Consider the following 18,027-nt stretch of genomic DNA (forward strand, 5'->3'; position numbering starts at 1 on the left):
TTGGGGCTCTCTGATTTCCCGCATAAAAAGTATGTTGGCAAAGTACCCGTGGCTCTTGAAGTCTGATGCAGGACACTGGGTCATAACTCTACCTCAACATAAGTCTTCAAGCATGGCTATTTCCAGTTTTTCCTTAGACTAGCAGCCCATTCTTTCTGTAATCCCAAGAAGGGTGGTGGAGGCTGCTGCAGTAAAATTCCTCTACTATAAGCAATGAGGAGGAAGACTGCAAAAGCCTCCAATCCTGAACACCTGTGTGAGGTGGTGAGGCACTGCCAGAGCTCCAAACCCATACACAATCTGACCCAGGGAATGCTCAGCAGACAGTTCACAGAGAGGATGGACAACACACTGAGGTATTGAAATGCTTTGTGTCCAGATTTATTCTAAATATTCACTTCAACCTTTTCAGTAATCAAGGCACTAACTGTAACCCCTTGACTGCAGGTTTGAGCTTTGGTTTTCAAACATGTAAAACCAACCAACAAAAATGTTGGCCAAGGGCTCTCACTGATCTCCAGCTGCTGAGAAATTCAAAATACATTCAGAAGTGAGCTGGAAGAACTATAGAAATGCAGGCTATTACATCATTTGTTGTCTTGTGAATTCCTAATTTAATGTTGAGCTTGTCATAAATAAATCTGCTTGCTTCATGTTGGAGGACTGTAGGCTTACAATGCTTGCATCAGCATCATTTCTTTGTGCAAATTACATTGCAAAGTTTTCCCAGAGAGATACACTCAAGGCTATGCATTAATACTGTATTAGGAATATTCTGGGTACTCAGTTCAATTTAATTGTATTTATTTTCCCTCAGAGAGGTGGTTACAATTGTTCTCCATCTTGCTTCTTTTAATGGCTCCTGGCTTTAGATTTAATTTAAGTCTATCCTTGGGCTCATTTCTGATAATTAGTCTCAAATACTTGTGCAGTATGAGCAAGACCCAACATGGCTCCATCCCCTTCCCACCCTCAGCAGTTCCTTCCTGCCAGGGAATCTGACAGAAACCTTGGAAAGGAAGAAGGTTTTGGACACTCTCCAGAGGATACTTCAACATAAACCACAAAGATGAGCTGCTTGATTAGGTTAAGGTAAATGGATATGTTCTGATCTGTGGTGATCTGGATTAGAGCTGGGATAAAAAACATGTCATGAGTTGGTTCCTCATCTTTGTAACTTTTTAGTTGAAATTCTCATTTAAATATTGTAGCCTCTGGCATCCCACAGAAGTGGAGCCTTTTAAAAGGCACTGTTATTAAACAGGTGTCAGCACAGGTGGAAGGCTTCTCTACATGTCCCCAAATCCTGTGGTGTCTGTGAGTGCTACAGACCAGGAGTACCTGCTCCAGACCTTTGCATGGTCACCTGCACCAACTCAAATGTATAAATAAAACCATGTTTGGTTTGTCCCAACTGCATGCAACCATTTAGGCTGGAAAAGGCCTTTTGGATCACTGGGTCCAACCACAAACCAATGCTGGAGCTTTTGCTAACTGAAACACTTCAGGGATCCAACAGGCTTACCTGTCAAGGCTATTTTCCCATTCCTAGACTGTGAAATGGACACCAGACCTGGTCTTACAGATCTGTAGGAGATCCAAATTTGTGCCTTGCAACTTAGCACCTTCTAAAGAAAAGTTTGTCCACTCCTCTCCCCTGCAGATCTCCTTTGTGTGATCCTGTAGACTTGCCCAGCCCTTTCTAACTTTCCAATAAAAAGAAAAATCAACGTCCCTTACCTCACAGAAAAATACTCAGGATTAAGTAATTTAAAGATATGTCATCCTAAAATCACAGGATTTACATGAGTTCTAAATAAAAATAATTTGTGTCACGTTTACATCTGGAAACTTATGATCTTTGTATTGCAGGGATCAGATAGGCTTTTTGGGAATAGGCTTTTTTCATTTTGCATTTTTAATACCCAAGAGAAGTTGCTAAAGCCTGGAGGCTGCAGTCCCAGTCCAGGTGAAGTTGTGACAGTTTTGAAAAAGGGAAGGGTGTGAAGATGAAGATACCCAAGGGGGCAAAAAAATCCACCAAGGAAAAAAATGCACCAGACTTCCACATTTTTTATTTTCAAAAATCTTGTGGCTTTCTAAATAATAATAATAATAATAGCTCAAGTTCTCAGTTGAAGTCCTAGAAGTAGATTTAAAAAAACCCACGACTTCAATGCACTTTAAGGCACTTTTATCCTTTAGAAGTTTCTCTCTTAGCATGAGTTGCAGGCTCCCCAAAAGGGCCTGGGCATGGTTCTGCTGTGAATTTCTGGGCTGCAGCTGGAGCTGTTCTGTAAAGAGAATCATAGTCACTGATTGGTTTTGCTTATTACTTTTCCAGGGGATTTGTTCTAGCATAACCCATTACACTTATTCTAGTAACGTGTGTAGCGATATATCAAATAGTGAATTTTTTTATCATTCAAATGAGCTTACAAAATTTACTCTTTTGGTCTATCAAGCAATCTAGCAAAGGGTGTAAGCAGTGGCTTAGTTTGAGGACACAGGACAAAGACACCACAAGCCTGAACCCTGAACAGGACATCCCAAGCTTACTTGAGGGTCTTGTTTCCAGCAAAAGCAGTGTGAGCTCCTGCAGCCAAGGGAGCTCATGCTTGTTCAGTTCACTCTGCCAGGGGAATCAACACAAGACCTTTGCACTGTGTCTGATGGTCTTGTCACAGGGACAAATTCCAGGCTAAGAACAAACTCCAGATCACTGCTACCCAGCTGGAGTCCTCAGTAGAACCAAATCTGACAGGGGTGTGTCCACAGTATTGGCTTGAACGTGGCTGTCATTTTGAAGACTGCAACCCAAAAGGTCTCAAATTCCTGCTTGGAGAGGGAAGTACTTTGTATGATGGAGAAGGACAGGATTTGATTTCACGAGCTGCAGATCTCATCTGCTCTAAAACGTGCTGTTAGCAACTCTGTGGTTTTGTGTTCAGTGTATTTTAACATAGGCACAAATAGCTCTGCAAAAACATAGCAGCATGTCACTTACTGGTGTTGTGGTCTATGTAATAGACTCCGACCTGAGGGTCATAAGCTTCTTCCCATCCTAAGGGCAACTCATCACTGATGCAGTCAGCAAAGGTCAGTGGTTTAGTATACCTGAAATGAAAATAATATTTAGCAGGAATAAAAGAACACTCCCACAGGCCTGTTCCAAACAACTGACCAGAAAACAAATGCCATGAGGGCTTCAGCATCAAAAACAAAGAGAGTTGAAAACTATTTTAAAGCTTTTGTTCTTATCAAATAATACACCACCAACTCTTCCCTTTCTCCATCTGAAGTTAGAGCAAGATGAATTCATCCTGACAGAGCTCCGGAGCCTTGCCGGGCTCAGCCAGTACTCACTCGACAAAGGAACATTAAGAACTTTGCCAGAAACAATTCCTGTCTCCCCAGTGAAAGAACAAGACTGTTTGCAGGCAAGTCCTGTACCAAAAATATGTGGACAAGAAGGAGCAAGATGAGAAATGCAATTTGCATAGCCTGAATAAGTAAGACTGAACAATCAATAGCAAGTGCTGAGGACTGTGGGATCACTTGTCATGCAACTTCTCTCATTTGCATTGCAATATGCTCTGTTTCATTAATGACAAACAAGATTAGTTTCTCAGTATCAGAAAACGTGTAACCCGCTCCGTCCGAACAAGGAAGTATTTCCACAGCACTGCTCTGATGAGTTTTTCTATTACAGACCACATCCAGCAACAAAAAACAAAACCCGGCAACACTCTGAAGGCTTGTATGGCTAAACACAAAGCTTAGAGTACCCACTCCTTGAGTGACCCCAGATTTTAATCACCGAAACCATGTCCCTTTCCTCCCTTTGACTGGGAGTTAATGAGGTTCAGCTTGCACCAACAAAACTACAAACCAAACAGCACTGCAGGGAGGCACAAGGCAGCAGGAATTAATCTTGCAGGTGCCTCACACCCCCAGCTGCCAAAAGCACAATATGCCAGGGGCCCAGAGATCCAGCACACAAGACCAGTGCTCTGTGTGGTGTGTGTGCAAGGGGCTGAGCCTGACTTCCCAGAGCAGCCCTTGTGGCAGAGAGCACAGGACACCCTGTGCAGCACCACAGTCCCTCTGAGAGCAAAGAGCTGGGCCAGCACCCACAGAGCTGAACTCAACTCTGCCCACACAAGCAGCACATCACAGGGAGGCAAAGGGAGACACAGAGCAGCTCTGCAACCCACTGCAAGGGACTGAACAGCTTCCAGAAAGTCTTCTCTAGCCAAAGGTGATTGAGGAGGGCTGACAGACAAAGAGTTTTACTGAGTTCTGAGCAGATGTCATCTGGAGGCACCGAAAACCAGCTGGTACTCCCATATTAACATCTTACAGTCACTCATTGTTAAGAGGAATTCTAAGAAAAATACTTCAACCAGAAGACGTTCAACATAAAATCAACATTTAACAACTAACGTAATTCCCCCTAAATATGACCTATAAGTCTGGTATGCAGGAACAATGAGGCTGGGAACATTTTTGTAAAAGCCATGTAAGCCACTAACACCTCTAATTTACCTGCTGTTGCATTTCCCTTTCAGCACATTGCCTTGGCCATATGAAGCAGAGTTTCAATCACTATTCTCTCAGAAAATTTCAATTTAATTTAAAGCTCTGCACTGCAAAAGAACTCAGAGCTTCACAACATAACTGTGAAACTTTCTCAATAAAGTTTCACTGAAGGGTTTATTTTTACAGTTCTTAATCTAGACTGTGTACCAGAAGTGTGTTTGTATAGAAAATAGAGATTACTTGAAAATAAAATGGAATCTCAATGCTTGTGATTGCTATCCCTTATCCCATGTTCTTCCCTGTGGATCAAGCTGCTTCCCCAGCCTGAGAACCCAATACGTGCTGCTCTGAGTTGATCAAATCAAAGATGCACAAGGGTAAAAATGCAGAGCAAGGTCAGATAAAAGCCACTCTCTGGAGATAACAGAGATGAAAGTGCTGTAGCAAACGTGTTGGTAATGTTAAGTTAAACACCAGGGTTAACACTTTCACCCTCTCTGAAAATGGCAGCTGCTTTTATTTAATGACAGTGGTTGATAAGGAAGCAGCACAGGTAGGGAAGAGGGAGGGCACAGTGCTAAATGCTGAACTAGATGGATCTGCCCCCATCTCTGAGAGGGGCACAGTCATGCTGGGATCATAGAACCATGAAATACACTGAGCTGGAAGGGACCCACAGGGATCATTGAGTCCAGCTCCTGGTCCTGCACAGACAATCCCACCCTGTGCATGCCTGAGAGCATTATCCAAGCACTCCTGGAGCTCTGGTAGCCTTGGGGCCATAACCATTCCCTGGGGAGCCTGGGCAGTGTCCCACCACCCTCTGGCTGAAAACCCTTTTTCCTTTATCCAGCCTAAACCTCCAGGCTCAGCCTCATGCAGTTTCCTGAGTCCTGTCAGTGGCCATGGAACAGATCAGTACCTGCCCCTCTGCTCTGCTCAAGGGGAAGCTGCAGAACAGCAAAGTCTCCTTTCAGTCTCCTCCAGGCTGAGCAAACCAAGTGCCCTCAGCCACTTCTCATACAGCTTCCCCTCCCTCCACTATCCTCCTGGCTGTCCTCTGGATGCTCTCTAACGGTTTAATGTTTTTGTTCACATTGTGGTACCCACAACTCCCCCAGGAATCAAGGTGGGGCTGCAAGGCCACAGAAAGTCCAAGGGGTCTTTCCCAAGTGCATCATTTTGTTAGTAACACTAAATACCACTGTGAATTGGTGGCATGAGTGCTGTTCTGCCACTTCTGCAGAGAGCTTTGTAAGAAGAGGTGCAATTCCATCCTGGGTTTGCAGTCCCTGGCACTGCACACCAGCTCCATCCAGCCCTGCAGGGTGATTAAATCAGGAGCCATGCATCTCCCATGTCCCAGCTACAGTGCTCAACATTTTTGGTGAGTGATCCACTCAAGAATCTTTCAACATGGAGCAGTAATTAAACTCACACTTAAAGTACATTAGATGAGGGTGTGCTGCAGACATAATTAATTCACTTTAGTGAATTAATTTGTGTTACACACTGAGTGGAGTTTCTTGCAGAATTCTGCTGAAGAATCACACCTAACATTAAATGCTGTCTTGGTAAAAAACAAAACCAGTGTGGAGCTGCACTATCAGCCCTAGGTCTCTGGAATACTTTCATCTGGAAATGGCACTGTAGTGCCAACTTTGGTGCTCCAAAGTGTAACACCAAACTTATAAAGCTTCTGTTCAGCTTTTGTCCACTCCTATTTTGTTAGAAGCAGCTGAATTCCTTATAAAAGTGCTCAGAAACTGTCAGACTCAATAGGAAGCCAGGACCAAGCAACTGAAGGATGCTTATTCCTATTTTCCATATGAAATGCAATGCATGAACTACATCCAGCCAGTTCTTTCAGTTGGAGTTTTGGAAAAGGGAAGAAAAAAGCAAGGCAGGATCAGTCTGCTATAGCAATGGCACAAGCCAACTGGAGACTTGCCAGTTACTAGGGCTCAGAAACAGACAATTATTGCACTTTTGAGACTGATATTTTCAGCATATCTCACAAGGAGCACCCATCACCAAGCACAGACTAATACCCTCCTTGTCTGCCCAAAGCTTCCAACTACCCCATTTGTACAGAGGAGAAGTCTTTCATTCAACTAGCAAACAGAATAATAATTAGTTTTATAACTAAGAGTGTAAGTCCACTTGTTATAGACAAAATAGCTATTTCCCCAAGTAACTGCAGCTTCATAACCATATTACTTACTTTTCTAAGCTCCTTTCCCTAGCTGCTGTGGGAAAAACAGGCACAAATCAAAGTAGCAGTGGTTCAATTAGATGAAAGACGTGTAATATGTTGTGTAGTAAGACTTTTAATACAGCATAAAAAGAAAAAAAAAAGATTATTTCCTTGTTTTAAGATATGATTTTAGGGGTTGTTATGAAGACAAAAATAAACCAATTTTCCAGAAGGGATCCAAAAACGCAGTGTTTCCCCAAGCATACTCACAATGACGGATTAAAGAGCAAAAGGAGAAGCTTCTTTCTCACAGCAGGACGTGATTTAGTTAGTGCATTACTGCTGCATAAACCAGGACTGCTCCTCTGCAGGTGGGAAGTTAAAGCTAGGACACATCTGCAGGACTATTCCTTTGAAACATCTCCTTTTCAATTCACAAAGCTTCCCAGCTGCCTTCAAAAAAAATTCCATCAGTTCAGTCAAACCACATTACCACACAATAGGTCCTCCCTGCAGCTGGACTCAAAGCAGCAATGCACAAAAATGGAGCCCTTTCACTGGGCCTGTAACTGGAGAAGGAAACCTGCAAAATGGTTTGTGCATTCCTCACCCTCCTTCCTTAGGGAAACCTTCAGATGCATTCACCCAGTTTTCACATGAAAGCAATGCACCCAAAAGCTCAGGAAATCCTAACTCTATGACTTCTGATCTCCAGTCACAAAGAGGGAACCAAGGAGGTAAACCTTAAGCTCTGTACATGTAGCACTTTTTGTGAAACCCAAACTGGCCTAGTTAAAAGAGGTGACACTTCGGGACAAGAGTTTGTTTGCATCTTCCAGCCGTGCTCCTTTGCTCTGACACCCATCAGACACCAGACCTGAACTCCTCCTCAAGTGCTTCATCTGCTTCTAAGCTGGAGGCTGAGCTTGGTATAGGAGCTCTACAAGAGAAACTAGCCTGAGCTAGAGAAGGTATTTGTAAATCACAGCCTAACTCTGGCTTCCTAGCTCACCCAAAAGTAACCCACACGTTCCTCTCATAGGAACTCACCCATCTCTCATATTCATCATACCCCTGACTGCCATTCCCCCATAGGTATGTTTTAACTGGGGTCACTATTAGGAATATTTAGTATTTTGAAAAAAATCATATCAATTTACATTTATCCATTTCCATCATATTTTCTTAGCTTCTAGTATGTAATTTTAAAATTTCATTTCATTCAAGAAATTGAAATTTACTTGAACAAGTGTAATTGCTCATTATGACACCTGGAAAACAGGTCCATACAGCAACCACCACATACAGCAGAGCAAGGTCACTGTTTCAGAAATGAGTCCTGGTAACAGAGGTAAAAGAGAACAGCATCACCCAGCTTCCTAATCTGAGGAGCATCTGGCAGTCTTCAGGCAGAGGCAGGATGAGAGTAAAGCCACTGCTCACCACCAGCCATGGTGAACATTCCAAGACACTTCCATCGCTGCAAAATGTTTGCCCACAGTAACTCAACTATTTGTACAGCAAATTATGTCCAAATCCCACTCCCATAGCAGGAAATAGAAAGTTAGCTTCCTACCTCTATTTTCTAAGCCACATTATTTTAAAATGAGAAAGGTTTCTCTATTTCTTATTTTTGATCACCTTCGGTTTCTATCACAGATAAAACTGGAAGCCAATGTTATCATGTGCAAACTATTAAATGGAAACTTGCTCATCTTAGATTCAGAAAGCCTTTCTATATTCTTGAACTCCACTGATGTCAATCAAAAACCTCATTACATGGCAAACTGAAGGCAAATAATCCTTGTATAACCAGTTTTTGATTGACAGAAGGTTTGTTAAACACAGAGGTTCCTGGTGGCAGCTGGAGAAGGGTGACCACTTACAACCTACAAATCTGGAGTTAATACTACAATGGTAACAGAAATCAATTCTGAACTTCTCAAACCAGGAAAAGCTATTTTTGTAATTGCTGCATCTTGGTATCAATTGGGGGCCTGAAGCAGCAACCACAAGCAGCTCCTGGTGAGGCTCACGGCCATGAGGACAGAAGGGCACACAGGTGGATGTGCACTCAGCAAACACCATGCCTGGGTCACCGAGACAAGGGGGTTTATAACAGCACAGTGCCCAGCTCCTGCACCCTGCATCAACCCACTTAATCCCTGTTTGCTCCTCAGACCCTGCAACAAAGTGAAGCCATGTCAATAGGAGAGATGATTTTAATCAGTTCAGAACAGATCACACGGCCTCGTATGAAATCCTTCATGACTCCACTGGCGAGAGGACAGACCAGGGGATTTCCTGCAGTTTGCTGTACCCATAGCAGCACCTCACTGCACCAGAAACAAAGGCAGTGCCTGGATCACTCAGGACCATCATGTCAGCTCCTCTCACAGCTACAGCATGAGCCACCAAACCCTGACAAACACCCTACCAGCCCTGTTGAGCTCTCCCCTCCCCTACGGCACTCACAGGTACACAGCAGACAGTGTGTGAGGCAGACAAGCCTCATGGGCAAGAAGTCAAGACAAATTACATGAGTTGTGGCAGATACTTCTACTCATACTATTTCTCTTACAAAACCAAACAGCTTTTCAACCTAGCATTGTGCAGGAGAAGCTTGGAGTCAGGTTTTATTTTCAGTGGCTTCTATTATTTTTATTTTTGGGGTTTTTTTTACACAGCATTTTTTCATTTCTTGCTTGAATAAGACTCACTGCTCATTATGTGTAAGGATGTGGCACAGATCAGGGGATAGAGAATGAGCTAAAGGCACCTCAGTTCCAGCTGTGACACTGGAGTTGCTGTGCACATGGAGTAGAGAGGAACTCAAAACTTCCAGCAGAGCTGCTACTGGAACTCAGAAGGCTGCTGCAGGAATCACTGCCAGGAGGCTCCACACGATGACATACAAGCTTCTTTGTCTTTAATGAGGTCATCTCATTCTCAAGACAGACGATGATTATTTTTAAACTTCAGCACAGAAAAAACTATCACTTTGCTGTAGTCCTAGAAAATTTGTCTGCAATCTCCTCCTCACAAAAGCCTTTAAAAATAGACACCTACACATTTATTACTCAACTTGGTGATCCAGCCCTCAAACACACCAGGGCCATTCGTCACTATAGTAACTGTTTTCCCTGGGAGCATCTTCTCTCACTGCAGGGAGGATTGCACTGGAGGCTGCAGGTGTGGCAGTGAATATTTTATGATCTTGCTGGCAGGATCACCCCATCTCCACACACATGTGCATGATGAAATGCTCCCTTGGATTCCCACTCCAACAGCAGTTTAGAGAACAGGCAACGGGAAGAGCTCATCCCCAACAGGCAGCATCCTCAGCAGCGACACAGCAGGCAGCTCCAGGCCAAGTGACACCTCAGAGGCACCAAAACCTCACCAACTGCAGAGGACTTGGACAGGGAGACCTCTACACCCAGAGGAGCAGAAAGGCCCAATTCAACACCACCATTAGCACAGAGGAACCATGAACAGGAATGTGCTTGCCAGGTGACAAAGAGAAGCTTTTAAGCAGTGATCACAGATCTGAGAAGTTTCTTAACTATACTCCAAGGAGTCTAACGAGAGGCGAAATACAACATTTCAAAATTCTGGAAGGCAGACATTGTGCCAAAACCCACATAAAGGCCCAGCCACCCTAACCTTCCAGTTACCTCAAGCACATGTCACTTCAGTGACTGCCAGTGTGTGGTCCTGGTCTGGCTGCGATAAAGGTTAACTGGGAACAGAATTACACTCTTACAGTAAAATGGGGTCAAATCTGAAGGGAATAAAAAGCCTATTTGAAGCTGTTAGTGTAAACCAAACAAGTTTGCTTAAACTACAACATAAATATTACCAAGAGAAATGGCTTAAAATAAACAACACATCTCCTCAAGCAACTCAAACTGCAGAGCTGTTTGCTTTTCAGAAGTGGTTGCTTTCATTGCTGTGGTTATTGAGCATCTTCTCAGCTTCCTGAAGACCTCTCACCTTGTATTTCCTCCTGGTTCCTTATGCTTCATGCATTGGGCCACCTCTAGGATAAGCAAGTCCAACATCTATCCTCAGAGCTTATTTTCCGAGCTATCATAATTTTACACATTTTTACTGACACACAAGAACTCAGTGATGTTTTCTCGCCAGGCCATGAGGGTAGCCTCATTAAGGTGATCTTAAGTTGTGTGTAATTTGCCAATTAGACCTTCTACTGGTTTCACAGGAGCAGGTAACATCTAAATTTTTCTTCAATACAGAGATTAGTCACCTACTGCCCAAGTAGATTCTCCACAAAAGAGATCAAGAGACACCAAAGAGACCTGAAAGTCAGGCACCAATCTGTGTTTCAGGTATTCTGAACACAAATGCATTTATACATTTCTATTAGTCCAACAGATTCACAGATGCATTAATCTATATAATACATGGTTTATGACCCCATCAGGCACAAAAAGTATGCCTAAAACACCAGTACAGTCAGCTGCTTGCTTGTTCTTCTTTCTCCTTCTGAAAAGGCCTGCATGTTTACAAGCTCTGCTTTGCACACACTGACAGTCTGTCTGCCCGTGTATGTCTTTTCAAGGCAGATCGTTTACCTCTGGAAGCAAAGAACATCGAAGTTATTTGCAAGAAGGCTATCAAAACCCACTTGCAGATTTTAGATCATTCCCAGTGATTAACAAACCGGTTCTGCAAGCAGGAGGTCAGTCATACCTTCTTAATCACTCAAATGCAAAAATTCCTGGGATAGTTCAAGGTTAAAAAGTCAGGAAATGGGAGATGAGGCTTCTCACAACATTAACATGCCTGCCAGCCTCTATATCCTTCATGCTTTCCTGAACCAATTAAGCAGAAAAGATATAAAAGTGTAAGGTACAACTTGATGAGAATAGTACAACACTACTGAATTAAAAGCATGCAAGAGTTGGAATTTAACCATGCAAGTAATTCAAGCATCTTTAATTTTAAATAGCTGAAATTGGCTTTTAATTTTGCTTTCAGTTCTTTTAAGATGAAAAGCAGCCTTGCCACAAGCACAGCCTGAGCAGATAAACTAAAAATAAGTCAGCTTTTTTTTTCACTTGGAAGGTCAACTGTTCTTGACTAAGGGGACTGGTCACTTCAGAGTACAGGGTAAACTGCCTACCAAGCATCCAGAGTAGTCAGACTAGTTCCCTGACATATTTGGGAGATTATGAACTGGAAGGCTCCATCTCTGCTCTTACAGCCTGCATTCCTGCTTCTCTGAAAGGCTGCCTAGTGTGGGTGGCAGCAGTTTATATTGGCAAGATGCCTCAAGATAAGGAGGTGTATAGGACAAACTCCCCCCACAATACAGCTCCTAGAGCAGGGAACCAATAGCTACTGTCAGAAAAAGATAAATATTTGAGATCTCAGCAAGGAGGCAGGTATGGAACAATTGCCCTCCCTCAGCATTCAGGAACATGAGCAGTGCAGTGAGCACTGGGCTGACCATCCAGGCAGGAATGGTGGGGAAGAGATTTGGGATTCACTCCACAACTGGGCTTCATCAGACACTGAATTCACACTTCATGTACAGTGATTACAAACCTGAATTCTTTCAGAAGAAAAGCATGCTGCTGTACTTCTCACCAGCTAGTTCTGTCTGTGAACAGCAAGTGCCTCCTGCCACCTGCCTCCTGCCCTTTATTCACATGACATTTGAAGTGGGAAAATAGACAACCCTAGGGTGGAATCACTGGACTCACCTCATCTCCCCAGTGTAGAAAACAAGCTTTGCTAGTATGAAAACGTCTTTGGAAAGGACAAGAGAAGCACAAGAGTTTGTTTTACATGCACAAGGTTTGCATGCTGTTCCCTGGTTCACCTCCTGCTAGCACTAGGCTAATTGCTCATCCAGACGGCAGCTTTGGTAGGGCTGCCTGCTTGCTGTCTTTGCATTATAAATGTTCTGATGGAGTTACAGAGCTATCTGATGGTGCCAATCCCCAACAGCAACGCTACCAGGCTCTCTGGTCTGCCCCCCTTGCAAAACACAGTCCAGGCAAGCAGCAGGGCATCACAAGAGCATCTTCTGCTCCTTGCCCTAAGTCAGATCAGCTGCAGTCACTCAGCTCCTATGCAGTGCCCAGTTCTGAAATCATTACTGCATGGCTCTGATCTGGTGTCAGCCTGTCACCTTGGGAATCTGGCCAGAGAGAGCAGAACCCTGCTACAGAGGAAACTACCAAGCCACATGAACCCCCAAGGAACTCAGGGCACTCACAGGGCCCCTTCAATGCCTTCATAAGCTCAGCAGTGAATAGGAGTATTTCTGGCTGCCTGCAAGAATCAGAGCAAATCCCTGGTAAGGATGATGTCAGAGCAGTGGAGAACACAGGAGAAAAAAAATCCTTCTGCTTGCAAAGCACCTGTGAATTGAAGATACAGAATACTCACCTGAGCATAAGCATAGCCCTGCAGACTGCAGTCCAGGCCATTCCTCCAAGAGTGGCAATCCAAAACTATTTCAACAGACTCAGTCTTGTGAGTTAGCACTGAGGACAGCCTTTGGAAATGAAAGCATGGCAACTCACTTCTGACCCAAAGAGGAGAAAGCCCAGGCTGCACTGCCCTCAGCTCATGAATGCAGCACTGAAGCACAGAAGCACTGGGAATTCACAATATGAGCTTTACAATCTACTACTGTTGCTGTAAGTGCTGAGGGCAATGTGTTCTCAGATCCTGAAAAGCCATACTATATAAAAATGAACAGAAATGTCAGAATAAGAACAAATTTCCAGAACAACCTTGTGAGAGTAAAGCTTTAGGACAGGTAGGGTTAGAAGTATAAAATTAATAGGTTTAGTATCTTTTTCATCCCAAGTAACAAACCCTTGGTTTACCATGTAGTTAAGCCACAAAAAAAAAAAAAAAATCATGCCAAACTGTGTTTAGAGGCAGAACTGTACAAAGCGCTAAACATAGCTCAGTACTTCACACATTGCAATGGAGTCGATACAAATCAACAACTATTGAAGGCTGCTCACACATCTGAGGACAGCAAAAGTGAGATTTGCATCACCAAGTGAGTTTGATTGATTTACTCTCACAAACATAGTTTATTTTTAATGATCTACTATGAATATATTTTGCCAACAGATCAAATATGTGTTAACATGGAAGTTATAATGCTACTTGCTCTCTTGCATTCCCCTTTCCCATCTATCTTGGGTGGTTTAAAGCCCACTTTATAGTTCTTCTGCCAGCTCAGAAATGGCACAAGCCAGCTGAGGATTCTGTTTTTCAGTTATTCCTCAGTTCAAAACAGGCAGCATTTCCTTCCACTAGGCAGAGACAGCATACATATCACTTTATCACTGCTGCTCACACTTCATGCTCCAGGTATGTGTCAGAGACACACCTTACATAGTCTCATTATTAATATTTAGCTATATTTTTCTTTAGTTTATGACCAAGGGCACAGGAACCTCCTTCCTTCCAAAGGAACAATCTTCCTCTTTCCAGTATACCTTGGTGAGGGCGGCTAAATCCAGACTGTTTGTGCCTTTTTGCCATCTCTGTATTCCCACTTTTCCCATACATATGCAGTAGGTGTGTACCTCAGTCAAGCTCCTGGCTTGTCTGACAGCACAGACACCATCCTAGTTGTTCCACATTAAAAAATGAAGGAGGTGAATCCCAACAAACAGGATGCATTTCATCCCAACTTTACAAGCCAGATAGTCCCAAAGGAAAAGGCCAGAGATGCCAGATGTGTCTTAAGTATTGTGGCAAACAAAAGGTGAAGCCATGGCACAAAGCTCAGAGCAATGAAGAAGCTGGCCAGCAAGGGCACCAGCTCTGACAGAAAAGGTGTGTTCACAGCATCCTGTGCTTTGTTCAGAAGCAGCTCTGGACATGCAGCCCATCCTCTGTAACCTCACCAGATACAGCACACGCCAGCCTTTACCAACCCTGTCAACTCTGCCACTCAACATGACCAAATACAATTTCCACAGGAGCATCAGAGGTGGTGGGATGACTGCTCATGTCACTCCTCAGCTCATTCAAAGGAGCTCAGGGAAAGAAGTCTTCATGTGCTACAGCAACAGGACTGTCCCCACCAGCAGGGGGACAGTTCCACCTCCTTTGGGCTGAGGCCACACCATTCCACAGGACCTAAAAACAAATGTCCCAAGGTCATTAGTACACATCCAAATTCCTGGATCCTCTAAAACTGAAAAAAAAATCTGAACTTAAGTGTGATAAGGTTTTATGCAAATGCTCTAAGCTAAGCATTTAGAAAAGAATTATCAAAGACATCAGTAAATGCCTGAATTCCTCCAACAAAAAACACAGTACACAAGGGTATGTTCCTACAGCATGGAGAAAGACAGGTTTTATTCTATCCTTGTCAAGAGGAAAAAAAACCACCACAAACCAATGAATTTTAAGTATGTGCTTCCAAAGCTGCAGCACAGCCTCAGCAACAGAAATGCCACAGCCAAGCTGTAACAATACTAACATTTCTTCAGGAATGCAGCATTTTTCATTTTACAGCACATATTCACAGGAGTAAGTGTTGATTACTTTTTTGCACAAGGGTTGCTTTATCTGTACAGTGTCACTTTCCCGGGACATGCTTCAGGATTAGAAGCACCCAAAAAGCATCTTAGAAAAGGATCAGTTTCTAGGAGATGCAGTTATTTAACCTGAATTAGCATGTGACTGTTCAAGTACATGTGCTAGCACAGGGGAGAGAGGGAGAATCGCACTGGATCCACAGCACAAAGACACTGGCAACTGAGCCAGGCTAAGGATTTGTTGCTCCTGTAAAAAGCATCTCTCCCACCTCTCCCTACACAGCTTTTCCTTGCTCCTCTTCCTGGATCAGCAGGTCTGCACCCTCTGAGCCCTCCCACAAACTGCTTCTGTTCAGCAGCAGAGCAGAACAGCAGCCAGACCCCTCTGCCCAGGGCACTCCCAGACCCCTCTGCCCAGGGCACTCCCAGACCCCTCTGCCCAGGGCACTCCCAGACCCCCCTGCCCAGGGCACTCCCAGACCCCTCTGCCCAGGGCATTCCCAGACCCCCCTGCCCAGGGCATTCCCAGACCCCCCTGCCCAGGGCACTCCCAGACCCTTCTGCCCAGGGCACTCCCAGACCCCCCTGCCCAGGGCATTCCCAGACCCTTCTGCCCAGGGCACTCCCAGACCCTTCTGCCCAGGGCACTCCCAGACCCCTCTGCCCAGGGCACTCCCAGACCCCTCTGCCCAGGGCACTCCCAGACCCTTCTGACCAGAGCACTCCCAGACCCCCCTGCCCAGGGCATTCCCAGACCCCCCTGCCCAGGGCATTCCCAGACCCCTCTGCCCAGGGCACTCCCAGACCCTTCTGACCAGAGCACTCCCAGACCCCCCTGCCCAGGGCATTCCCAGACCCCCCTGCCCAGGGCATTCCCAGCTGGGTTAGGGGCACTCAGACAGTGTGCCAGGGACAGAAGCAGCCCTGGGAAGAACCACAGCCCCCCTCGCTGTCTGGGATGACTGTCTGGCTGCTCACCAGATCTCTGGGCACCCAGCTCACAGGTGAGCTTCACCTGCCACGGAATCGTGATTCAACCCGGTCCCCTCAAGTGGCCCATCTTCTGCAGCTGCCTTGCTACTGCCTTCAGGCTCATTATTACTTATAAATGCACAGAAACAGCCAAGGGCAGAAGCCGATGAGCCCTTGGAGGCACACACTGAGCCCACCGCAGCCCCGGGCCTGTGGCTGAGGGGAGGATCTCCCGGAGCCCCGCTGTCAGCCGGGCTGTGCGGGGAGGAATGCGCTCCCTCACTGCACCTTTTCATCTCCATAACGATTTTCAAGGTCATGTTCGCTGCTCTGCCGGCTCCTCCCCGGCTCCAATGAAATCCCAAGCACGCAGCCCTGGGCCCCGGTGCTGCTCCAGGCTCGCCGTCTCCCGGACACCGGCACAACCTGGGGCGTTCATTCATTCATTCATTGCTCTGGGCAGCGCGGCCTTCCCCTTTCCCTGCCGGGCCTGTAACACCTCTGTGCCGCACAGAGCTCTGCACCGAGCCTTGTGACCGCCGCATTACCGCTCCTCAACTCAATACCGCAAATAAACCCGGCTTCCAGGCTGGGCCGGCGCCTAACCGAGCCCAGGGGCTCTAGTGTTATCCCAGCCTGCACACACTGAAGCACTTTGGCTGCACCATCGGCTGAGCCTGTCTCCAAGGGCGCTGCAAGGGACTGCCTTGGGGACAGCCCCTTCCCCAGAGCCAAACCAGCCCGGCATCAGCAGCCATGGGGAAAAGAAGAGCTGCTGCCAGCCCAGGGACAGGCAGAGGCTTCTCGTTGGGGCTCGGGGGATGCAGCCCCTCTCCTGTGCCCAGCAGCCATCGCTGTGTGGATACAAGTGGCTTAAGGACCCGCGTACACTCCCCACACCACACAGGATTTTTAGGGAGCTACTGGAGAATCGTACATGCTGCCAGCTTACAAAGCCAGCTAATTATACAATCTGTTAAGCATGTATGCGCACACAACAGTGCTTTGAGTCATTAGAGGACGGGATTTATACTTCACTGCACGCATCTTGCTCTTTGTCAGTGCGTGCCTGGATACAGCCAAAAAGAACACAAGTATCTGGAATGTCTGCAGCTCGCAGGCCAGCGCATCTGAATACAAAGCTGAGCCCTGCCAGGCTCAGACTGGCTGCTGTGACCCTCAGTTGCACATATCACTTCCCCAAAGATAGTTAAAATCCTTACTCCCTTTTTTATCGCTGAGGATCTGGAAGCGGACTGCGGCATGATGTTTAAGCTGTATTCTGGGGCTGTAAGAGGGATGTTAGGGAGGACAGGGCAGCAGTGCAGGTGATGGGCTGTGAGGACAAAGAGCTCGATATCCGAGCTGTCCCGGGTTTAATCCTGGCAGAAGGGTCGGCGGGATCGCGGTTCCTATGGCAGCAGCCACTCCTCAGGGCTGAGCCCACGCCAGATGGAGATCCCTGTCCTAGGTGTTAGCCAGACAGAGAATGCTGCAGCACACCAGAGATCTGTTCCCTTCAGTCATCACCAGCTCATTTACTGGTGCCCAGTTCTGCTCTGCAAGGCAGCAGCTCTCCCCAGAGCAGCCCAGGTGAAGCGACCAGGGCTCCCTTCCATGCTGCACATGGCCAAATCATCCAGGTGCCTTTCATGCAAAAACTGAGAGCAATAGCTGTGTATTTCATAGACCATATGATTTTTCTGGCAATTCTTGAATTTCTTCTGCTGAGGATTTCAATTCAGCTTCCCAAAACTCTAAATATCC

General features: G+C 45.6%; 1 protein-coding gene across 1 annotated transcript in view; it reads right to left on the reverse strand.

Moving 5' to 3' along the window:
* Positions 1-18,027, reverse strand: part of WWC1 (WW and C2 domain containing 1) — a gene marked incomplete at its 5' end in the record, with an annotated part of 65,938 nt that overhangs the window by 31,959 nt on the left and 15,952 nt on the right. Inside the window, one exon of the mRNA XM_083871999.1 lies at positions 3,008-3,117. Coding sequence (XP_083728125.1) covers positions 3,008-3,117 — 110 coding nt within the window. The remainder of the gene's footprint in view (positions 1-3,007; positions 3,118-18,027) is intronic.

This window comes from Zosterops lateralis (assembly GCF_965231275.1).
Source record: "Zosterops lateralis genome assembly, chromosome: 14".
Classification (NCBI taxonomy): domain Eukaryota; kingdom Metazoa; phylum Chordata; class Aves; order Passeriformes; family Zosteropidae; genus Zosterops; species Zosterops lateralis.